The following is a 23,993-nucleotide window of genomic DNA, read 5'->3' as shown; positions in this document are numbered from 1 at the left end:
AGCGGACTCTGCAACCCAGACAAACCATGACAGAAGGGAATCAACGGGAGGGAGGCTGGTGCTGCTGCTCTCTGGGAGACTGGAATTCAAACTTATGCCCTGCCTCTCCAAGCCTTGGTTCCCTTCCTCTAGAATAAGTAGGAAGTTTGGACAGGAAAGGATGGGGTGCACAGGCAAGGGTGATTGTGAGCTGTAAGGGACAGAGGCTCTGTCCACCCTATCCTGCCCCTGCCTCTTTCGGAGCTTTTCTGAATAGCCAGGGCTGATGGGTCAGAGGATGCATACCAGCCAGCCACTTAGCTCAATACGAGTGAGCACAGCCTCTCTGAAGGCCGCTTCCATGGAAGAGTAACCATGTAAACAGGAAGATAAAGACTCTGGAACCCTGGGGGTGGTGGCAGTTATGCTACAGCTGTTGCGTTCAGCAGCCTCCGAGGTGCTAACTGAGGGACTATTGAGGTGGTCCGGAAGTGTTAGAGACTGAAAGCTCTTGGAGGGCCTTGGGGGGTGCCTTTCCATCGAAAGGAGGCCACCCCACCGATGAAAGCTGCAGGAGTGGCAGAGGTGGCAGATTTCTTCTGCAGTCAGCTGCAGGAACCAAAGATCCTATGCGACCCAGGTGTGGTGGTGTCTTGGCTCCATGAGTCCCCAATGGGCCTGTTTTAAGGCAAGTCCTCAAACTGGTTTTCTTTCTCTAAAAACCATTCGATGCCAGACCCTGGGGAGCGGGAGTCCTCTAGAAACCAAACTCTGAAGCCATTCTTTTCTTATTCTGAGAAGTGCTTCAAGGAGAGACTGGCCCCTTCGGAGAGTATCCGCTCAGCAACAGGGCCAACTGAGCTCCGATTGGCTGAATGCGTGTACACACAAGTAAGGTACAAAATGGGGCCAATCAGGATACGGCTGTCAAACCCGTGTGGAGAAAGAGAAAGCCTACCCAAATTTGAAGGTGCTCTTAATTAGGTCGACAGGTCCCACGTCCCTCACCCTTGATGTTAAGGAAGTGGGCACTGAGCTGTCAAACCTAGTTGCCTCAGTTTGTGGTTGCCATAGCAATGCTTTGATTACCTTTGCACCAGAAACTGCGGCAATGCCCAAGAGCCAGTCGTTGCTGTTGTTGCTATGGTGATGTTGCTAAGGCAACGGTGTGATCCTTGAGGATCTGCAGCCTGCTTCCCAGCCTCAGGTGTATTTGGCGCTCTTCCTGTCAGTTTAGTCTGGAGTGGGAGGGCTGTCAATCAGCGGTGGCGCCAGCTTAGCCTTGCTTGAGCTTGGCAGCTGTCAGAAAGCTCCACTTGGGAGCCCCTAGGACCCCTACCACCTATATACTGCATAGGAAATTCTGTGTTCCGATTGGGTGGTGGTGGTGGTGGTGGTGGTGGTGGTGGTGGTGGTGGTGGTGATTGTGGTATCCAACCCAGGGCTAAGCTAAGTCCAGTGCTCTACCATAGAGCCACATCTGCAACTCTTGTTCATTTTTTTTTTTTTTAAGATTTTTATTTATATGGATACACTGTTGTGTCTGTATGTACAGCTACACGCCAGTAGAGGGCACCAGATCTCATTATAGATGGTTATGAACCACCATGTGGTTGCTGGGAACTGAACTCAGGGCCTCCAGAAGAGCAGCCAGTGCTCTTAACCTCGGCGCCATCGCTCCAGCCCCTCTTGTTCATTTTTAATTGAAATGCATCCCAAGATGATTTGAATGGTGTGAAAGGGAAAGGATAATAAACATACAATGTTCAGTAAGTCAGTGTCTTATCATGATGGCATTATAAAGATGCACTGCTCAAATTGAAAACCCACAGTAGCCTTCTGTGATTGCTGTGGGCCAGGGCTGCATCAGTTCCTCAGAGCCTCAGCCTGAACAGTTTACAATAATACTACATTTAGTAATTATGACCATTGCTTCCTATTTTAAGGTTTGCCCCTCCTGGGGGCTGGAGAGATGACTCAGTGATTGAAAGCACTTGCGGCTACTCCAGGAGCCCTGGAGGGCAATACCTCGCACCCCATGGTGGCTAATAATTATCTGTAACTGCAATTCTAGGGGCCCTGACACCCTTTTCTGGCTTCCATGGACACTGCACACGCAGGCAAGAACCCATGCACATTGTAAAACATAAAGATTTGTTTCTCCCACTAACCCTTGGGCTTGGCCGAGGCTCTCCGCTCTGTCTGCTGTGTACACAGCTGTGGCCCTGTTGCTGGGTCTTAACAGGTGTGCTAGAGCTGCCCCCCCCCCTTCAGCTGCTCAAACCACACAGCTTATTCTCACACATGACAGTGCAGACAGACAGTCCAGCCTGCTGTGACAGTCTGAAGGGATTAACAATTTCCGGTGCTTTTCAGGCCATCTCCCTCCTCAGCCACAAAAACAAAACTTAGGTCATACTCTTACACTGGTTCTGCTCTCTTGGGCCTCAGCTCCTAGGTGCTGCATGCTCTGACTCATTTTCTCAACCTGATGCTCACCTGGGCTGCTTTCCCAAACCCCAGAGCAAGTCCCCTGAGATGAGACCAGCCTCTCTGGCAGTATGTTGTGTTTTTGTCACTAAGTTTTACACATTTATCCACACTCTTGATATTTGGGCAAGTGACTTCACTTCCCATCCCCCCCCACCCCCCGGTTTCTTTTGTATAAAATGGGGACAGTTTTTCAGGGTTGCATGAGGCTTTGGGGACTGACCTAGTGCTGTATTACCAACAGGCGCGCAAGTAAGATCTGATGTCACCCTGCAGGCTCTCAGCTTCTGCGCAAGGTGAACAGTCAACATCACCTTGCTCATCTCTAGATGCATCAGTGAAAGCTCATAGAACTGACACAACCTCCCAAGGCCGAGACCCTGGCAGATGGCCCAGTCTGGGCGGCACACAGGCTTGAGAGCCTCGTGATCACAAAGGGATAAGGAATATTCCCCTCCCACACTGTGGCACGCCAATGCCATTCCCTCTTCCTGACCAAACCCAAAGCAACCTTGATCTACAGGTTCACTGTCTTATCTACTGTGGTCCAGGCTCTGTAACTCCTAGCTCATAGGCTAGGTCACATGGTATGGAAACTCCCCGGAACCTCTAAGAAAAGAAATTGCCTTTGCCCCACCCCCAACTGAAAGCTCTGTCTCCTCAGGCTCTGCCTCACTACCTATGGCTGGTGCGGTAACTCGTGATTGACCTTACACTCCTATGGATAATTTGCCTCAGCATCTTTCACAGTCTATGTGCTATTTTCTGAAAAAAAAAAAAAATCTAACAGTAGACACACCAGAGGCACTCTTCAAAGCTGTCAGCCCAGGATAGGACTCAGCTGGCAAATACATGTTATTGGTGCTCAGGCCACCGAACCTGAGTTCAGTCCTTGGAACTCACACAAAGGTGGAGGGCGAAACTTGTCCGCACAGAGCAAGCTTCCGATCTACACATGCGCACTGTGGCACGATGCCCCACCCTCAAGCAAGCAAACAACAAACAAACAAAAAATGTAGCTGATTCCCTTAGCATGACCCTGGAGCCCCAGCTACCATGCTAGCTCCTGGCAGCCCTCGGGTCAGCTGCTTCTGTTTGGTTGATGGACACAGCTGGGCCAACAGAAGCCCATTGTCTCTTCTTCTGGGCTCAATTGTTGGGGCCTCCTCCCAGTTCCAGCCACACAGACAGCTGTTGGGTCAGCTTCCAGGGTCAGGATGCAGGGGGGAATGGGCACAGGAGAAATCTTCAGATCCATAGGACTGTATACCCTAAAGATGGCATCACCCAGCCTCTTCTACAGATAGGGAAACTGAGGCTCAGGGAATGTTATGACAAGTGGGGAGTGCTTGCTTATACCATGGTGAAGCAGCCACAGATGGTACAGGAATTGAGGGCTTCATCCCAGGAAGGAACATACAGCGGGGATGTAGTCCCAGAACAGATCTACCACTCCCACACTGAGGCCACAGAAGCCCGCAAGGTGCTGAGAAGCCCGCCATCACGTCACCTAAGCAAGTGTCTGTTTATTTCTTCCCTGGGAATGTGGGCGGAGCTGCACATGACCACGCCTCCAGGCGGCACGCCATTGGTTGCCTCTTCTTGGCCAGCACCGTCCAGTCGTCTGTGACGTTACTGCACGCCAGAGCTCCACCCCCAGCTCCCAGAGCCCTGGAGGCGTGTTCAACGCCAGCCCCGCCTCCTGCACCCCTCCCACCCCCTCCCGGTGCGGAGAGGAGGCCAGAGCAGGCAGGGCCGGCTGCGGGATGTGAGTGTGTGGGATTGCGCATGGGGCCAAGCCTGGGTTCTGGGTATCTCTGTGGGCGCGGCGGGACAGTTGGGGGCGGGCTGGGAGACCGCGAGGGCGAACGGTGGGTCTCCTCTCCCCAGGGCACCGCGGTGGGCTGCAGGGCTGCTACGAAGGCACAGCCTCCTGCCATTGCGATCTACACGCTACTCCCCACCCCCCAGCGCATTTTGTTCCCAGCTTCTCATTTGCGTGAGCCGACTCGTGAGACAGCCACATTCCACCCCGCTTCACCCCACACCCCGCCTTCCCCAGTGCAGGCCTTTGGGCCTTGGCGCCAGTACTCCTGAATACACCTGGCACTGGCATGTGACCTTGGGCACACCTGGTCCCCAGAGCTACTGTGAGGACTGTGCTGGTAGCTGATTTAGTTAAAGCCAGCTAGGGCTCAGGAAGAAGCTGTTTTCATTCCTGTTGGTGTTAAGTGACCTGGTGCGAGTGGGGAGGGGGAGACTGCTTTCCATAAGGAGGCTGCCCTCCATATCTGCATTTGTCTCTCTCTCTGCACATCGAAGGCCGCACGCAACGCAGCTGTACCAGCATGTACCAGAGAAACGCTGGCCCATCGTGTACTCGCCGCGTTACAACATCACCTTCATGGGCCTGGAGAAGCTGCACCCCTTTGATGCTGGGAAATGGGGCAAGGTGATCAACTTCCTGAAAGGTAAGAAGGCCCCCCTTACGCTGGCATCTGCCTCATCCGTCTCCCTATCCTCACCTCCTCAGACTTGCATCTGCCTCCTCCATTTCTTTCTTCTCTCCATCCTTATCACCCCCCTCAGACCTGCATCCCATGCTTATCTGATTTCAGTCCCCTGATTGCCTTCTGCCCTGCTCTTAAAGTGTCTCTGTAGGCAGGCTGCTAAGCACGACGGCCCTGTCTCATATCCCCTCCAGTTAGACCTAGTCCCCGTCTGCCTTCCTAAATAACCCAGAGCAAGCTCCCAGCTCTGCATCGTGCAGAAAATAGGATCGGATTAGACGCTAATAACACAGCTGTTTCTGTTGGGTTTGTTTTTGTTCCCCTGGTGACCTCCTATCTACGGCAAGTGATACAGCCTTTCCCTCCGCTGGAGGGACCAGCCTGAACATCCAAAGGAAAACATGGAGTAGAAAGCACACAACTGATGCCTGGTGTTGGCGTAAGCCTGGGATGCTAGCCTTGCACGCCTGTTGCCTGCACAAATGGTTTCCTGCTGGGCCTCTCGCTGGCCCCTGGGTTCCTGCCTCTCCCAGTGGCTCAAGAGAAGGGCTCCTCATCTCCCTCAGCTGGGAGGGAGCAACCTGTCCCTCTACTCCTGCTCTTCTGAGGGTGGGGAAGGATGGGCAAGCTCCTGGGGCTGAGTCTGGAGGTGTCAGAGGTCGTGGGGAATGCTGTGAGAGGGAGCCCTGCCTGGATCTCTGTGTAGGAATGGCTGGGACTGGTTGGTTTCTGAGCATGACTCATTGAGAATAGACCCTAGATTCTGATTTCTCTAGAAGCCAGAGCATCATGGCCCAGTCTCACAGTACTCTGGGGGAAGTGCCTGGTCTCAACCTCAGTTTCTCTTGAAAAATGACATGAATCTTTGGTAATCATATACAGGAAACAGACACTAAACACCCTAAGCCACACAGATACCCTGATGCCCCCGTGTACTACCTCCTCCTGTGTTTACTGCATATATATATTAAATGAGCTTTGAGAGTTTTTAAAGCTTAAATTTGTTTTAGAAGGAAACCCATGTCATCAAAATGGGAAAAGGCAGTTTCACTTGCCATAAATAGAAGGTCGCAGCAGGAAGGCAGTACTCTGAAAACAGCAGTTGTTCAGCCCTGGCTTCTGCTGCCTGGGAGCCGCTGCTCTCCTTTGGTTAGCAAAGGGGATTGAGCAAGGCTTGGCCGAGATTGAGGAGAGGCAGTACTGCCCTGAGCCACCTGTGGAGGGAGGGTTGCTACCAAGGGCCTTTTCTACCTTGAGAGCATTCCTGTTCCTTGTGCCATCTGCTGCTGGAAGTCAGTTGTACCTAAGTTCACCTGGTGGCTGTCAGCAACACGGAAGTGTGGAGACTTCTGTGCCTTTCAAGTTCAACACCCCCTGGGGCAGAGGGCCCAGCCACTGGCCACACTGGCCTAGGGGGGCAGCCATTCTCAGAATACCCACAAGTTCGCTGTGTGCTGAGGGGCTGCCAAGGGGCCAGCGTGGAGCCTGAGGGAGGGTCTTAGTGGGCCCGGCCTGGCCTGAGAGTTGGAAAGGAAGCAGGGGCTTGCTCTGTGGTTCCAGAAGAGAAGCTGCTGTCGGATGGCATGCTGGTGGAGGCGCGGGAGGCCTCGGAGGAGGACCTGCTGGTGGTGCACACGAGGCGCTATCTCAATGAGCTCAAGGTACAGTACAGGGATCTGTGGGCTGTGGCCAGGTGCAGTGGCTAGGGTAGGGGGGAGCTGAGCAGTGGCGGTCCCTACTCCTGTCCCTAGCACCAGGGAACATGGGAGACTCTAGTTCTTAAGATAAGGAGGGGGCCGTAAGAAGGTATCTCTGGGTAGTTAGCTCCCCATTTTCAGGGTATGTGAAAGCAAGGGTGTGCAGAGCCCCTTAGAAGTTTTGGGCATATTAATGACTTTTCAGCCTGTGCCCTGAACAGGCCTCAGAGGCCCCTGCTGGGATCACCTCAGTGGGAGGGGGAGGGACACGAGGCCTTGTCCTGTTCACGAAGGCTACTTCACTCTCCTGGTTTTGTAGTGGGCTGAGACGCTATTCTAAGGACTCCTTGTAAATGAAAACTCTTGGGCAAAAATGGGTTTCAAACAACCCCAGAGTCCCTCAGGGAACATAAAGACCAGGGTGGGGGCAGGTGGAGGCATCTGGGGTGAACTGCAGAAGACCCTTCCCCTGCCGCCGTGTGGGCCGTGTGGGCCGTGTGGTTGGTTGTCGCACAGTCGGACCCAGCATCACTACAGTACCTGCTTTCTCAAGAGAAGCCAGAATGCTGATTATTAAATGATATTCTCAGATTTCTTTCTTTTTTCAATTTTTTTTTTTTTTTTTTGCTTTGGGCTTTCTTGGGGGGGTTGTTTTTGTTTTTTTAATGATTATTGGGATTGAACTAAGGGCCTCATGCCTGTTAGGCAAGCACCCTATCACTTAGCCTCAGCCCCCGCCCCCGCCCCCCACCCTGATTCTGAATGTGCTAACTATAAGATTTTAAATCCCAGCTGCAGACCACACTGGGCTACCACTGTGCCCATGGCCGCTTTGCACAGGAGGGAGGCGTCAAGCTCCTATTGGGAGTCAAAGTCTTTAGTATGTCCTTTATGCGACAGGGTGGTGTGGGAGGCCCGTGGCTGCCAGCTTGCCCTGGCTGGAATTGCATCAGGGTGCCATTGAGTCTTTGCCTCAGAGCGTGGGAGTCCCTGCCCCCCAAGCTTCCTGTCAGAGTCATCTTGACCTGAGGACTCCACAGGTGGCAGAAGTCAGCAAGGTGCTTCAGTCTGTCTGAAAAGACTTTGGCTCCGAAGTAGGCTGTGCCTGCTCAAGGTCACTTCCTGGGGGAGGGGGTGGGTAAACATGGGGAGGACCCTTGCAGGGATCTATTCAGGACTAGGGCCACAGCTGCTGGCCTCTTTTCCTGATAGCCGAGGCCTGAGTTGTGAGAATTCTAGATGGGCCATGACAGTGTGATCTCATGAAAGATTGCCAGGAAGACGCTGCGTCCTGACTCCCAGGAGAGAGGTGCGAGGCGTTGGCTGGAAGCCCAGTGCCTGGCTGCCCTGGTTTCCTGGGGCTGAGACATGCGTGGTTAGTGCGTAGCCCAGGAGCCTAGCCAGGGGTGCGGGGGTGGGGGCTGCGGGGTGCGGGTGGGGATGGGGAATGGAAAACCAGGGGTAGGACACTCTGAGTTTGGACAGGGAGGGAACCAAAAACAGAGTGGGCACTGGATGAGGTGGGGGCTGGTGGCATAGTTAACAGGATCCCGCCCATTTATAAGAAACCTTCAGGGAATCCTATACGGCGGGCTGCCTGCCTGCTTTTGGTGCCAAAATTCTTGAAGCAGTATCGTCTGTGGGTCCCAGATAGAAAGTAAGAGCAGGGCAGGGGACCCAGATATATCTGCATAACACATAAGACGACGGGGAAGTAGCATGTGCCTCAGAGCTCTCTGGAAGCCAGATCAAAGAGGGGGAAACATAACTTTTATAACATGCCAGGTCGTGTGTTACCTGGCCAGCCAGCACCAAGCCACACTGGGTCTGGCGTGCTGAGGAGGAAATGTGAATTTTTTTCCCAAGTACCATGTGGGGGAGTGATGGGTGAGGTGCTGTTGCCACTCAGGTGAGACCCATTGTCTAGTGCCACAGCTGAAGTACACCTCTCCCACACCATTTCTGCGTTGTCTGTCCCTTTTCTCTGCTGTGGCCACCCCCAGCCGTGCCTGGAAGGTCTGTCTGTGGTTCCCAGGGTTGTTATTCTTGGGTCATTCTGTTCATGCTGTGGACCATCCCCCCTCCCTCTGCCTCATCTGCTCTGCCCACACACCTGCCCTGGATGGGAACCGTGCAGTGCTTGCAGCCTCCCATCCCAATGACCAGGGTACCAAAAGAGGAGCATAACATTGGTGCAGGAGCATCTACTGTGTGTACAACCTAGGGCTGTGTGACCTCTAGGACTCTGCCCCAGGAAGGAGGTCACAGCTGGGCAGCTCCTGATGTTTGTCCCTGAGCACCGTTAGCAAGTCCATAACTGGCATGCACGCTGTTCTGGGTCCTGCAGGGATGGAATGGAACCAGAGACCAAGTCCCTCTCCAATGGAGAGCAGAGAAGAAACAGCTAGCTGACCGTGTACCAAGTGCCCACAGAAAGTTGGGGAAGGGTGCAGGGGCAGCAAGGTAGGGGCTGGAGGTCAGTGAGGCCAGTAGGCCTGAAGGGTGGAAGGCCTGTGAAGGAAGGGTGTGAGGTGAGGGGAGGGCAGTCCAAGCAGGAGTCAAAACTGCAAAGGTCCTGTGGGAGGGAGGCTCACCTCCAACCACCTAGATGGCAAAAGATGGGAAAGGCTATAGGGAATGGGAGCCTGGGCCTTTGACTTGGTCAGTTCTTCCCCCAAGAGGCTCATCTTAAAAGAGAAAAGAAAATGTGGCTAGTTACATACATTACAAGCCACTGTCTTAAAAGTTCAGCATTCCCATCATCTTCCATGTGATATCATGACCCACAATCTTTCCCATCACCCTGAAAGGAAACCTGATCCTACCGAGTACTCTTTTCACTCTCAGGGTGTGTTCTGCCCTCTGCCCTCTGCCCTCTGCCCGGTCCCCGCCCATCTCTAGCACGTCTCCACAGACTCACGTACTTTGTACTTAGTACAGATGGAATCAAACAGTGTGTGAGCGTGGGCCTCTGGCTTGCCTCACTGCACAGCAAGTTGAACGGGTGTCATGCATTCTCCTCCCCAGTGGGGAGCTCAAGTATGTGAGCCATACACCACCCCCAACACATCCCTCTTCATGGATGCATACTATTCTACCATGTGGTGTACCACATCTTGTTTGTCCATCCATTAGCTTATGTACATGTGAGTTATCTCTCCATTTTGGTGATCATCAATGTTGCTATGGATACACCCATACACATATGTTCGAATACCCAATTCTGATTATTTGGGGTATGCACCAGCTCTGTACCAAGAAAAGATCAGCATAGCCATATGAGTTTTGGGTGAATGAGTTTATTAAGTATATATCAGGCAAAAATGAAATAACCAATAGAAGATAGAAGCAGCCGGGAGCCTAAGAGGACATCCAGTCAAGAGTACAGCACTCAGCACAAAGCACTGGACTGATTGGCAGTGCAAGGGAAGTGAGAACGCCCAGGGATCCCTGGGACTTTAGGCTCTTTTGTTTTATAGTTATTTTTCTTTTCTCCATTCTGGAGACCAACCCTAGGCAAGCACTCAGTTACTAAGCTACATCATCTGTCTCCTCTTAAAAAAAAAACCAAAAAACAAACCTTTTTAATTTTGAGATAAGGTTCGTCTCTGAGCTCATGATCTTCCTGCCTAGCTTCCCGAGCAGCTGGATTTATAGGCATGGGCCCCTAGGCCTGTTTTAGATTTAGTCTGGATGGTACTAGTGTCCATCTAAGGGGGATAGCTACAGATGTCATGAAGCCTTGGATGGCGACCCAGACATGTGAGTGGCCATGTGCAGCTCTTGTGTAGCCTCTGGGCAGCTAGGACAGGGTTTTATGGAGGTAAGGACAGGCTTCTCCACCTCCCTCTTTTCAGGCCCTGGTTTGCAGACAAGGAGTCAGACACAGAGGGAAAGGGCTGCACCCCAAACCACACAACTCAGGCAGAGCCCAGGGGGGACTCCAGAGTCCCGTCACAGCACCACGTCCAGTCCGACCATTCTGGAGCCCTTGCCCCACCTGAGTTTGTCACCAGGCATTCTATGTGGGCCCTGCCTACTTCATCTGGCCTGTCCCCTGGTTAGCCTGCTACACATCCCAGATAATCTTATCTGTCCCCTGTTGTCCCCTCCACACCAGAGCTCTTCTCAGTAGCTCTGTCTTCTTCTCACTGCGCTGTGTGTCACTGTGAGGCTCTACAGCCGCACACCCTGACCACTGTAACTACTATATCCTTGGCCCACAGCCCACTCTGCCAAGCCCCTTTTTCCTCCTTCCTCCAAGCCGAGCCACAGGCCCCTTTTCCCCTGCACCAATGTTTTATTTGGTCACCAACAAGTTTTTTTTCTGAAGCAGTGCTGCCTGATAAAGCTGTTGCGATGGGCATGTCCTAAATCAGGTGGCCAACCGCCAGCCACAGTGGCTGGCCAGCATTGAAATATGTCTGAAGTAACCGAGGGCACGAGATTCTAATTAAACAACATATTTCTGTTGTTGTTTTGTTCTTTGAGACGAGGTCTTGTGCAGCCAAAGTTGCCTTAAACTTCTTTTTATTCTGCCCCCACCTCCCAAGGTAGGACAACAGGATGACTGTAAGCTCAAAATTGATTCATAATTACAGGCAAGAGTCCATATATTGCTGGGCATGGTGGCGCACGCCTTTAATCCCAGCACTTGGGAGGTAGAGGTAGGCAAATCTCTGTGAGTTCGAGGCCAGCCTGGTCTACAAAGTGAGCCCAGGACAGCCAGGACTGTTACACAGAGAAACACTGTCTTGAAAAACCAAAACACAAAGCAAAGCAAAACAAAACAAGACAAAAGACTCCATATATTTAGGTCCTTCCTTTGTTCTCAGGCCAACCAATCACAATGGGAGAAAGAATATTCTGGGCTGGAGAGATGGCTCAGTGGTTAAGAGCACTGACTGCTCTTCCAGAGGTCATGAGTTCAATTCCCAGCAACTACATGGTGGCTCACAACCATCCACAATGAGATCTAGTGTCCTCTTCTGGCCTGCAGGTGTACATGCAGGCAGAGCACTGTATTATAATAAATAAATATTTTAAAAAAGAATATTCTAAAAAAAAAAAATATATATATATATGGTACCCATGTTAACATACAAATTTCGTGTGTTAATCACTAAACTGTGACATAAACTCCTCTCAGAGTATAACATGGTCCATGTTATAAGCAATCTAGGCATAATTTATGCAAGAGGGTGTACTCAGGTTCCAGGTAAGTATGACTCCATTTAGACATGGGCCTTGGCCTAGTGAAAGCAAGGAATAATTGTCCATAATAGCCGAACAGGCAGGGTAGCATTCTGGAGGCAGAGGCAGGTGGACCTCTGAGTTGCAGGCCAGCCTGGGCTACATAGTAACAGGACACCCCAGGGATATGTAGGGAGACGGTGTCTCCAACAAAAGTAAAAGAACGAGGAGCAGCAGAGGGGGCGAGACACCTCAAGTCCTGCTTCTGCAGCACCTAGCAGGAAGGAGAGGCGTCAGGGGTTGGCAGGATTGGAAGTGCAGGAAAAGTAACAAAATTCAGGGGTTGGCAGGATCGGAAGTGCAGGAAAAGTAACAAAATTCAGGGGTTGGCAGGATCGGAAGTGCAGGAAAAGTAACAAAATAGCTCACATCAGCTGGAGATGGGCAGCAGGGGCTTCCTTGTGAGTTTAGGTTTTAGTCCTGGCTTCTGTTTTTCTGTGCCCCTGTACTGCTCCGACAGTATGCTGTGAGCCTGCGCTAGCAGACCAGGTCCTGAGCCACAAAAGGCTCTGCCTTGCCGTGCTCAGCTCCTGTCATTCCTGGACTAGATTCTTCGCCCTAATTTGCATCTTTGGCCTAATGCCTGCATCTGGGGGACTCTCGTTCACTGTCTACCTTTCGTAGATGTTGTCTTCCACAAGCCCTCCCGTCCTTCCCAAGAAGACTGATTCTTTGTCATAGCGCCTTGGCTTACAAGTGTCCCAGCACAAGACAGGACCCCCCAAGCCCATCTGGGTGTGTCTCATAGGCCCTAAGTGCTTAGGAAGTGCTGCCTGGCACTTAGCGTCAGAGCCAAGGCCCTCCTGGTTCTGGCTGGGCAGCCTGGGCAGCAGGGCGCAGAGGAACCTGCAGTCCTTGTTCTGGACGCAAGAGGGCAGAAGAGTGCCTCAGAACGCTGACTGCTCAACTTCACAGAGCCCAGGCTTACAGCTAGGATAGACAGGGAAGTGGCTCCCAGCTGTCACTTCCCAACAGAGGGAGGGAAGCCACCATGCTCAGGCCTGGCACCGAGTTTGACTTCCATGTCTCTTTCCACAGTGGTCCTTTGTGGTGGCTACCATCACTGAGATCCCCCCTGTCATCTTTCTCCCCAACTTCCTTGTGCAGAGGAAGGTGCTGAGGCCCCTGCGGACCCAGACTGGAGGCACCATCATGGTAGGCTGGGTGGGGTGTGCACGTCTGGTCCCTATCCTCCCCGCTCCCCGTTTTGCCCTGTAGGGTCCCTCCCCACCCAATGACAGTTTGAGTTACTGTGTTGTAACCCAACAACAGTATATTTTACAGTAGCATTACTTACAGGATGGGGAGCTGGTCGAGGGACACTTTGTGTCTGAATCAGTGAGGTCTGTCCCAGCCATGGTCTTTGTCCTCTGACACTGTGGAGTTTTGTATTTATCGCTCACTCACACCCAATGCCTGCAGGATCGCAGCCACCAGCTCGCATAATTTCCATAGGCAGACTGTCTCTTTTCCGTTTGAAAGCCACACGGGACTTTTGGGCTCACTTCACTTGAGAGTCTGAGGTTTTCCCTGTAAAATCAGAAGGGCCTCCCCAAACCCACCCCCACGCCGGCTGTCTGGTCCTTTCCCCCTGGGTGCTGCCCGATTCCACCTGTGGCCTATTTCTGCTCGAGGCTTAGATTGAATGCACACGTACCTCAGGGTAAGGCCTGAACTCCAACCCTCTGCTTGTCTCCAAAGGCTGGGAAGCTTGCTGTGGAGCGAGGCTGGGCCATCAATGTCGGTGAGTGCTGGCTGTCCTGGTGGATGTGGAAAGGGTGTGGGGACAGAAGGTCAGAGAAGCCCTCAGAGCTCGCTCAGTAGCCTGGAAATGGGGTTGCAGCCTTTTTGTTCCCGTGCAGGCCCCACCAGTACCTCTGTGTGGGAGATTTGTCCTGAGAGTGCCCTGTCCAACATTTACATATTTCAAGGACAGGAAGTTAGCTCTCTCCCACCTGGAGAGCCTGCCCCATCCCTTAGGCAGGTCCCTGGGCATGTCTGCATGGTATTAGTTGCCTCCATGTGGCTCTACTGAATGGCTTCATTCTTTTGGGACCTAGGCCAGTGGACAGGCCTTGGTCATATGCTGAGTGGAGGGGCCCAAGCTCAGTGGCAGCTCAGGGATCCTGAGGGCCAACGCTCCCTGGTTCTGTGTGTGGCCCCTATACATCTGCCTTCACAGTCCTTGACAGTTGAAGAACCTTTTCCCCAGCAGCCTCTCCTTTGCTATTGCATAGTTATCTTACGAGGCACTGAACATAGTGAGAAGGTGCTGCTGGCCTGAGCGGGGGTCCTGTAGCAGGCCTTGATCCCTTTTTGTGAACTCTGCATGGCCAGGGGCCATGCCTCTCCCTGCGTGCATTGCTGGCTACCCAGCATCAAGACCTGGCATAGCCGTGGTACTAGGATGCCCAATTTGCACAAACGCTTGTGTGATTTGTGCCCTGCCTGCCTGTAACATGGTTCTCAGTTCATGGAGGAGCTCGGTGACACTTGTGCCATGGAAACGAGGGGCTGGTTAAAGTTGAACATCTAGGTCCGGCTCAAGTCTGGCCTTCACCGATGGTGCTGCTGTCTGCTAACTGTGTTCTCTGGGCATGCTGTTGATCCTCTCTGTGCCCGAGGCAGTTCATCTGTAAAAGATACCGGTGAACATGGAGTTCTCTTCTGGGCTAGAGAGAGGCTTCAGCAAGCTGGGTGGACTGCTAGGGGTCCCCCAGGGAGTGGAAGAGGCAAGTCCTTCACTTGCATGGCCCCAGCCTCACACCGTTGGGGTATGGGTGGTTTTGGAACTCCGTTTCAGACCTGTAACCCAGGGTCTTCAGGGAGTCAGGGGCTGTAGCAGTTTCCTAGCCATTCTAGAGGGAAGCAGGCAACAGCATCCCTCTGGTCCAAGTCAGAAAGGGCTCCCAGACTGTGTCTCAAAGTTAGGGGTAGCATGGCCCAAGGAGTACCCTTCCCAGTCCCCTCTGTCCACTATGAGGAGCACCTGGGTCCAAGGCACACCTGCTGGTGCGGCCCCTCCCCTAGTATGGGAACCCCAGGGCATCTCAGCTAGCTGACATGGCTGGGTCTCTCTGAGAAGTAGCCTTTACTGTGGGGTGAGGTGGCTATTGGCATAGAGCTACGTCTTGGCCTGGAGTGATGACATGCCCAGGTGTCCTGTTCACTTGGCCAACCTGGAATCCCACCAGGAAGTGGTGGGGGCGGGATGCAGGGGTGGTAGGGAGGTAGAGGACACCCGGACCTGGCTCTGACCAGTACCGCTGTCTGCCTTTCTGCAGGTGGCGGCTTCCACCACTGCTCCAGTGACCGCGGTGGGGGCTTCTGTGCCTATGCAGACATCACACTGGCTATCAAGGTGTGTCTCTCTGAACCTGTGGTACTGTCCCTCCACCCCCCACCCCCGCCGTAGCTTCCCACACACTCCAGGGCAGGGAAGTGGGCTCACAGCGGGGAGGGACTTCCTCACAGTGCAGAAGGACTTCTTCCCTATCTGCTCAACCTGCCGGGACTCATTCTGGCCATGAGAGGGTCTGTCTAGCGCTGGGAGTAGGTGGTGGGTGGAAAGGCAGGCAGGTTTCAGGGCTGCGGATATGGCGGAGGGCATGAAGCAGGGAGGAAGAAGAGGAAGAAGGGGAGGAATGGGCCAAGGAGAAGTTGGGATCGCGGTGACAACGGTGCTCTGCACAGCTGCCGTAGACTTCATATCCTAACCAGGGCCCAGCTCCTCCCCCTGCACCTCCCCTCACTGAACCCTGGAGCATCACAAATGAGGAAGCCTGCCCCGGACTGTGGTTATGTGGAACCTCTGAGCCCACAATGAGCTCTCTGCCCAGTCTCATGGTGTGTGCCAGGCTAATGGGAGTCTCTGTTCTCACAGGCAGTAGGCCTGGCGGTTAGAACAGGGCACAGGAGAACTTGGAGGGGAAGATGGAAGTGGCTCCCCTCAAGGAGGAAGAGGCATCAGGATTTAGCGTCATAGAATGAAGCAAAGTCTGAGGAGTTAAATCCAAAGACTGCCGGGCTGATAGTTCAACCCCGACATTCCCCAGGGAATTCTGGACTTGATCTCCCAACCTTGAGGCCATAGTACACTGCCTGTCTCCAGAGCCTTCCCTGACCCCCCCCCCCATTTCCCCCAGTACCTCAGCACTCCTAGGAAAGCAATGTCTTGCCTACTGTCCTCTTGACCCCTCAACCCTTGGTCCCCAAAGGGCTGGGTCCTCTGGCCTTTCCAGTCCTTATACGTCTTCTCTCCCTGTCAGTTCCTGTTTGAGCGTGTGGAAGGCATTTCCAGGGCCACCATCATTGATCTCGACGCCCATCAGGTGAGCCCAGGCCCCAGCACTTTCCTATGGTGAGAGCCCCTTTCCCATGTCCCTGGCAGCCTCTGTCTGACACACAGCCCCACACTGTGGGGTACCCTCTTTCAGGAAATGGTCCAAGTGTGCTTCAGCCAGTTTAATCTCTTTTGCTCAAGGTGCAGACTTAGCTGGACTTGGCTCAGCCCAGCTAGGGTGGTCGATCCTCATCACTGCTCCTGTCCTTGAACCCTAGGGGTTCCACTGCCTCCGGCTGATCACTCTTATATCAGGCAGGAGGCCTTTTATAAGCCTCACCTGCTCTGCTCCCTAAATTCTGCTCCAAGCAAATCAAGTCACATATGCACAGCCCTTTGGTTTGCTCTCCATGTCCTGATTCCAAAAACATCCCTGCAGAGCCAAGAGGGTAGCAGGCCAGATACTGCCCTGTTTCACAGAGAGGGTGAGAATCAGGGCTAAGCATACTGCAGGTTCTGAAGGAGGCTACGCGGTCATGTCTGGAGTGTGTCCAGCTCTGCTGCCTGACAGCTGTCTGACACTATGTCCCTATGGTCAAGCCACTCACGCCACAAAGCAGGAATCAGTTCCTGTGGTGTTTGGGGTCCCCCTTTCCTGAGAGCATCTGCCTGCAGTGACGGTTGTGTCTGCCCACAGGGCAATGGACATGAGCGAGACTTCATGGGTGACAAGCGTGTGTACATAATGGATGTTTATAACCGCCACATCTATCCTGGGGACCGCTTTGCTAAAGGTAAGTTTCATCCCAACTCTGTCTTCTGTATGTGCCTGGTGGGTATGGCTATGCCACCTCATTTATCTGTAGTATTCCCATGAAGTGGGTGCTCCCACTGTACCCACAAGCACATGGAGACCTGAGGGAGTCACGTGACCCTCAAGACCATAGAAACTAGATACTTGTCCAGAAAAATACATAGAAGGGCTTCACATTAGATGTGAAGCATAGATGTAAGCATTAGATGTAAGCATAGATGACGAGAGAGAGAGAGAGAGAGAGAGAGAGAGAGAGAGAGAGAGAGAGAGAAGACAATAAAAAAACATAAAGACAACTGAGGTAAGCTCAGAAGATTTGTGTTTTGGTTAGATTTCTATTGCTGAGATAAAACACCATGACCAGCCAGGCATGGTGGCACATGACTTTAATCCCAGCACTCTGGAAGGCAGGGGCAGGTGGATCACTGTGAGTTCGAGGCCAGCCTGGTCTACAAAATGAATCAGGATAGGCAGGGACACACAGACAGAGAAACCCTGTCTTGAAAAAACAAAACAAACCCAAACCCAAACCCCAAAGGGGAAAAAAAACCCTCTACAAAGCAAGTCCAGGACAGCCAAGGCTACACAGAGAGATCTTGTCTTTAAAAAAAAAAAAAGCCAAACAAACACATCATGTCCAAAAGCAATTTAGGGAAGAAAGGGTTTTTTCCAACTTACAGTCTATATATGGTCCATTATGAGGTACGTCGGGCAGGAATCCCAAGGCAGGAATGGAAGCAGAAGCCATGAAGGGATGCTGTTTACTGTCTTGCTCCTCCTGACTTGCTCAGTTTCTTCTCTTTTCTTGGCCATAAAATACTAGGCAACATAATTGACCCTTTGTCAACACACAAACACGTCACTATTCAACTACAACCTTTCCTTTCTCATTTGTCCCCAGGATGGTATGTTAATATCATAATATAAAACATTCTGACTTTTTTTTTTTTTGGTTTTCCAAGACAGGGTTTCTCTGTGTAGCCTTGGCTGTCCTGGACTCACTTTGTAGACCAGGATGGCCCTGAACTCACAGGCATCCACCTGCCTCTGCCTCCCGAGTGCTGGGATTAAAGGCATGCGCTACCACTGCCCGGCAACATTCTGACTTTTAAAAAAGTTCTAGGCTTTAAAAATTCAAGCACCTTAAAAGTTCAGTCTCTTTAAAACACCTAAAATATCTTTTAAAGTTCAAAGTTTCTCTAAAATATTCATAGTCAGATAACTGGGTTCCCATAAAAATCAAAATAAACCCATTTTCTCACTTTGTGAAGGAAGATCTAGGGCACAGTCACAATCAAATGAAAGCAAACCCAAAAATCCAATGGTGTAAAAAAAATTCAGTGCTTGACATCTGGGATCCACCCATAATCCTCTGGGCTGCAAAGGGCCTGGGCTACTTCTCTACTTCCAGTCTCTGCAGTATACACATGTTGTGTCCTGTGCTCAGGCCAGCTGCACTCCACAGCTGCTGGTCATCCCATGGTACTAGGATTTCTGAAGTCTACACTGTGACTGGGTGCACCTTTATTGATAGCATCTCCTGGCCTCTCTTCAGGGTCTCTTATGCTGCCACACAGTACCAAACCTCAACTTTTCTCCATGACCCCTTTGGCCTTCAAAACCAGTACCATTTGGGAGAGTTACATATCATAAAACTCAGGTTCCAGCACAATATACAGCCTTGGCCCCTCTGCACCTCTGCTTCTGTGCGCTGAGCCTGAGGAAACACTTCCCCAGAAGATTTTGCCTTAATGATGCTAGTTTCTTCTTCCTCTTCTTCTTCCTCCTCTTCTTCCTCTCCTCCTTTCTTTCTTTCTTTTTTTTTTTTAGCTGCTTCTTAATCATTACTAATTCTCAGCCCCAACTGACTAGTATTAATTGTCCCAGCAAGGCAAAGGTTTCACCTCAGTGCCTCAGGTCTCTTGTTAGTCACAGCTGGTCCTTAAGCTCCAGGTGACTAGAGCCGCAGATTCTTACTAGAAAACAGGCCCTGTGGGCCTGCTGGATCCTATGATTCCCCCTGAAGCCTCACAGCCCCAGCCTCTGTTGTCTGCATTGCTCTCAGCATTCCATCAAGCTCCCACAGAGCAGCCCCCTGAGCCATTGAGTACTCAATGACTTTTCCTGCCCAATGTTCAGATGTTCCCATTAGTATTCCTAAAATATGTCACAACAATACCCCCATGACCTGGTACCAAAAGCAAGAGGGCTGGAAGAAAACAACAACAACAACAACAACAACAACAACAACAATAACAACAACAACAACAACAACACAACTCAATTTAAAAAGAACTGAGTTCAGTTCCCAACTCCCATATCAGCTCCTATAATTCCAGCTCCAGGTGATCTGCTGCCCTCTTCTGGCCTCTGCAGGCACTGCACTAATATACGCACCCTCATATACATGTAATTAAAATAAAATACAATATAAGCTAAGTGAAAATATAATACAATATTTTATAAGTTTATTTATTCACTTTACATTCTGATCATAGCCCCTTCCCTTTCTCTTCAGAAAAGGGGAGCCCCCCCCCCCAACCCACCCCATCACATCAAGTCGAGTCAGGACTGAGCTCATCCTTATCCACTGAGGCCAGGGAAGGCAGCCTCACTAGGGAGAAGTGATCGAAAAGCAGGCAACAGAGTCCATGTCAGAGACAGTGCTTGGTCCACTTACTAGTGGACCCACATGAAGATCAAGCTGCCCATTGGTTACATATGTGTAGGGGACCTAGGTCCAGTCCATGCATGCTGCTTAGTTGGTGCTTCAGTCTTTGTAAGGCCCTACTGACCCAGCCTAGTTGACTCTGTTGGTCTTCTTGTGGAGTTCTTGCCCCTTCTGGTCCTTCTGTCCTGACCCACAATCTTCCACAAGGCTCCCTGTGCTCTGCCCAGTGTTGGCTGTGAGTCTCAGCATCTGTTTTGATCCCCTGCTAGGTGGAGCCTCTTAGAGGACAGTGTTTTGTTTTGTTTTGTTTTTTTAAACAGCAAAAATGGACTCAAGCATAACCCAAAGGCTCTGAGATCAGGATTGAAATCAGCAACCTGGCCACTCCTTGGGTAGCATAGCTTTCTGTCCCTGAGACAGAATTTATAGGATAATCTTAAAGATGCCACTACCATGGGACCACTACCAAGGTCAACAGCAACCTCTTAGCAGAGCTGGCTGCCAGCTTGCAAGGAGGAAAGGTTTGCTTTGGCCCATGACTTGGTCCTGGTCTATGCTCAGTAGGCCCTGTTGCAGGGTACCATGGCTACATGTGTGGTAGGAAAAGCTTCTCACTTCATGATGGCTGAAGACAGAGATGCACGAAGGGGTGTGGTCCTGATATATCATTCCCAAGTAGCATCATTTCTTCCACCTCTTAAAGGTCCAGTAGCACCACAGAGTAGCACCATAGACTAGGAACCAAACCCTCAACAGGTGGACCTCTTGGGGGGACACTTAAGATGAAAACATCCAGGGCTGTTTATGCACAGGTGGCGAGGTAAGTCCACTGCTGGCTCGGCCTATGTTGACCTTGGACTATTTGGAACCTGGGCTTGAATATGTAGGGGGTGTCCAGTGTTGTTGGGGCTCAAGGATAGGGTCTCTAGGCCCTCAGGGGTGAAGGGTCTCATCTTTAGTCACCTGCACTCCCATAGGTGCCCCTTTGCTACTCAGCTTTGGTGAAATTGGAGGCCAGACACAGACGGAGTCAGTCGTGTTGTGGGCGTCAACAAGTCCCCACATCTTTCCAACCCTCAGCCTCATTTTCTCTGCCTCGAACTCACGGCTACTTGTGTTTCTTTCCCAGAGGCCATCAGGCGGAAGGTGGAGTTGGAGTGGGGCACAGAAGATGAGGAATACCTGGAAAAGGTGGAGAGGAATGTGAGGCGGTCCCTCCAGGAGCATCTGCCTGATGTGGTGGTGTACAACGCGGGCACAGACGTCCTTGAGGGGGACCGCCTTGGGGGGCTGTCCATCAGCCCAGCGGTATGTCCTAACATGGGGGCCACCTTGAGGATTGACACATCCTTAGCATGGGCATGTTCTGACTGTATTAGTTACTTTTCCGTTGCTGAGATAGAACATCCCGATAAATGTGTCAGTGTAGGGAGTTGGGTTATTTTGACTCACAGATTTTGAGGGAATACAGTTTGTCATGGCAGGGAAGATGACAGGAGGAGCATGAGGCTAGGGGGACAGCTAGGAAGCAGATGCCACATTTCATCTGTACACAGGAAGCAGGGCGCGGGGGGGGGGGGGGAAGAGGAGCAAGTGGGGCCCAGATATAAAATGTCAAAGAAAGCCTACCCACAGTGACACACTTTCTCCAGGAGACTAAAGGTCTAGCACCTTCCTGGACAGCATCACCAGCTGGGGACCAAGTGTTCAAACATATGGCCCTGTGGGGGATATTTCATGTTCAAACTGACCCTAGGGCTACCTAGGGCATGTGTCCATCAGCCCAGAGACACATCTTGCCTCCCTCCCCAGGGAGGGACATTTGTGGGCAATTGTCTATCTCCTAAGCTGTGTGCTCTGGCTCTGGTAGGGCAGGGAAGTCATGCTCTCAAGTTTGGCAGCAGCCAAAAATACGGGCTCTCTCCTTCTGTTGGGAGGAGATGAGCTAAAACAGCCGCAGTCCACAGCAGGGCTAGGCTTGCAGCAGTGCTTTCCGGCACCATGGCAACTCGGGCCTGTCTGAGTTCACCCTTCCTTTCTTCCCACAGGGCATTGTGAAGCGGGATGAAGTGGTTTTCCGGGTGGTTCGAGCCCATGATATACCCATCCTCATGGTGACCTCGGGTGGGTACCAGAAGCGCACAGCCCGTATTATTGCCGACTCCATCCTCAATCTGCATGACCTGGGGCTCATTGGGCCTGAGTTTCCCTGCGTCTCGGCACAGAACTCAAGCATTCCTCTGCTTTCTTGTGCTGTGCCTTGACAGTTGCTCACAGAACATTATCATAACCTGCCCCCTCACCCCGTCCACCCGCCCACCTGCCTGTGTTTGTTGCTGTGAAGACAGCTGCCAGTGAGCGTGGAGGGGCAGGAAGAGCAGGAGCCAGCCTTGCTGGCCGCTCCTCCACTCCCCACCAGGTGCCCAAGGGCCTCTGGGCCTTGGGGTGGAAGAGCTGAGTCCCAGGGAGGAGCCCACACGGGATGCAGGCAGGTCATCAAGAGTCAGGGAAGACCGCTTAGCTCTAGCCACAGGGAGGGACCTCTGGGATAGGGTCACCTGCTGTCCAGATCAGCTAGAAGATGGGCCCAAGCTGACCTGGTTGGTTCACTCCCTCACTTGGGTCTAAAGAGGCCCCCTTTCTGAGCGTTGATGCCCGTGGGTCTGCGGAAAGTTTCCATAGCCAGCCTCCAGGGGGCGCTGGGTCCTCAGCCAACAGGTAGGAGTCCCTGATAGGGATATGGATGCCTAAGAAAGAAAGCTTGGTGGGAGTCTCCAGATTGGCTTCCCCGCAATAAATCAAGGTCCAGAGGGATGCTGAGGACACACAAGGCCCTCACTTTGGCAGTAATCTCCTTTGTTCAGCGTGGGAGCAAGTTTGGGGGGAATGGTTAATTTAGGAGTGACCCCCCAAACTGGAGTTTTTAAGAGGTTGCTGACCAGGATGAAGAAGAGAGGAAGGTGAGGCCCAGCAACAGGAGTCATATGGGGGGCTGGTGGCCAAGCTAGTCCTAGGCGGGGCTTCCTGGAGGGAGGGCAGCGAAGGTAACATTTATGTAGAGTGGCTGCACAGACCCTGGGTGAGCTACAGTCTCCACTGGCCTCACCCAAAGTGTCCGGTTTCCATCTCTGTCTGTGGCCCCAAGGTCTATCTGCCTTCTAGCCATTTTACCCTGAAGGGACAGCCAGGGAGGGCCCTCTATGACCTAGGCAGGAAAGCACCCACCCTAGCTAGTGATTGCCAACTTAACCAAAGGCACAGGGGTGGGAGGATGTGGGCCAGCTGGGTTTTCTCCTGCCCTGGATCTGCCCCAAATACAGGACTCATATTCATCACCATGTGGGGTATTCCCACAGCCTCCATGGCTTCCTTCACACTCCCTCTGCTGGAGTGGGGAGGGTGCCACGGTCACCGATTGTCCAAACCATTTACCTGGATCAAACCCCACAGAACTAACAATGCAGTCCCACACCTCTCTGCCATGACCTCCCTGCATCTGACTGGAGGTACCTCCAAGGACACTGGGGAGTGGTGACAGCACAGTTTGTCATTGTGGAGTTTCTGTCAGTGTGCCATTACAGGCTCCAGGTTGTTGCTGTGTGTTCTGAGGTAGACAGTCCTGCCTCCTGAGGACCACTGGAAATAAAGATTTAAAATTCACCAATCCAGACACTGCCCAAGATGAGTTGTTGTTGTTTTTCCATCATCGGAGGCCTGAGGATAGCATGGTTGCCATTTTAGCAGGTAGGGAAACTGAGGCTCCAGGAAGAGGGTGAGGAGTTTGCCCTAGGCCACATGTCTTTGAGTAATGAGCAGGGTTGCAGTCCTGTTCTATCAGCTGTGAGGGTGTGAGGCTCATCCTTTGCAGGGGTGAGGGGCAGGCAGGGGCGTGTATCAAGTGGAGGAGGTATGGCATCTCTGGGGATGAGATTACTTGGGGTTGGGATCTGGGAAAGTGGGGGCTGAGATGATGGCTCTGTGCAGTGGACGGGGCCCCAGTCAGGCCAGTGGGCGGAGGGGTCAGGCAGCGCTGTGAAAGCAGTTGGAACTGAAGGGATGTGTTGTCCCAGGGTGAGCCTCCAGGTAGGCGAAGAAGGCAGAGCGACCAGTCAGTTTGGCAGAGCGACCAGACATGCCCCAGCAGCTTAGCTTGATGGGATCTGGGCTGAGAAACCAAGTGGGCAGGAAAGTGCGAGCACACGGATAAAGGCTGGAATTGACAGAGCTGCACAAGATGCAGACATTGGTCTGGTGTGGGATGATTTACCTGAGAGCCTCTGCCTAGCACTCTGGATTC

General features: G+C 52.2%; 1 protein-coding gene across 2 annotated transcripts; it reads left to right on the top strand.

Annotated features, from left to right (window-relative positions):
• The first annotated feature begins 4,082 nt into the window (after positions 1–4,082).
• Positions 4,083–23,364, top strand: HDAC11 (histone deacetylase 11). Of its 2 annotated transcripts, none has more exons than XM_084765617.1 (10): positions 4,083–4,237; positions 4,792–4,940; positions 6,540–6,640; positions 12,968–13,084; positions 13,631–13,673; positions 15,214–15,290; positions 16,198–16,260; positions 16,909–17,005; positions 20,826–21,004; positions 21,745–23,364. In XM_084765617.1, coding segments are annotated over exons 1-10 (1,044 nt in total). In that variant the 5' UTR covers positions 4,083–4,235; the 3' UTR covers positions 21,961–23,364. The 2 variants fall into 2 exon arrangements, with proteins under 2 accessions (XP_084621743.1, XP_084621744.1); XM_084765618.1 differs by lacking the exon at positions 4,083–4,237 and adding an exon at positions 4,450–4,468.
• Positions 23,365–23,993: the final 629 nt, after the last annotated feature.

This window comes from Acomys minous (genome assembly GCF_964271855.1).
Source record: "Acomys minous genome assembly, chromosome: 17".
NCBI classification, from domain to species: Eukaryota; Metazoa; Chordata; class Mammalia; order Rodentia; family Muridae; genus Acomys; species Acomys minous.
This window is presented reverse-complemented; position numbering and strand designations above follow the sequence as displayed.

What these genes read in the sequence shown, in the direction of transcription:
- HDAC11 (XM_084765617.1), top strand. An exon ending in AGACTGGAGGCACCATCATG is followed by an intron (nt 13,085 to 13,630) that starts GTAGGCTGGGTG and finishes TTGTCTCCAAAG; the next exon opens with GCTGGGAAGCTTGCTGTGGA. An exon ending in TGGGGACCGCTTTGCTAAAG is followed by an intron (nt 17,006 to 20,825) that starts GTAAGTTTCATC and finishes TTTCTTTCCCAG; the next exon opens with AGGCCATCAGGCGGAAGGTG.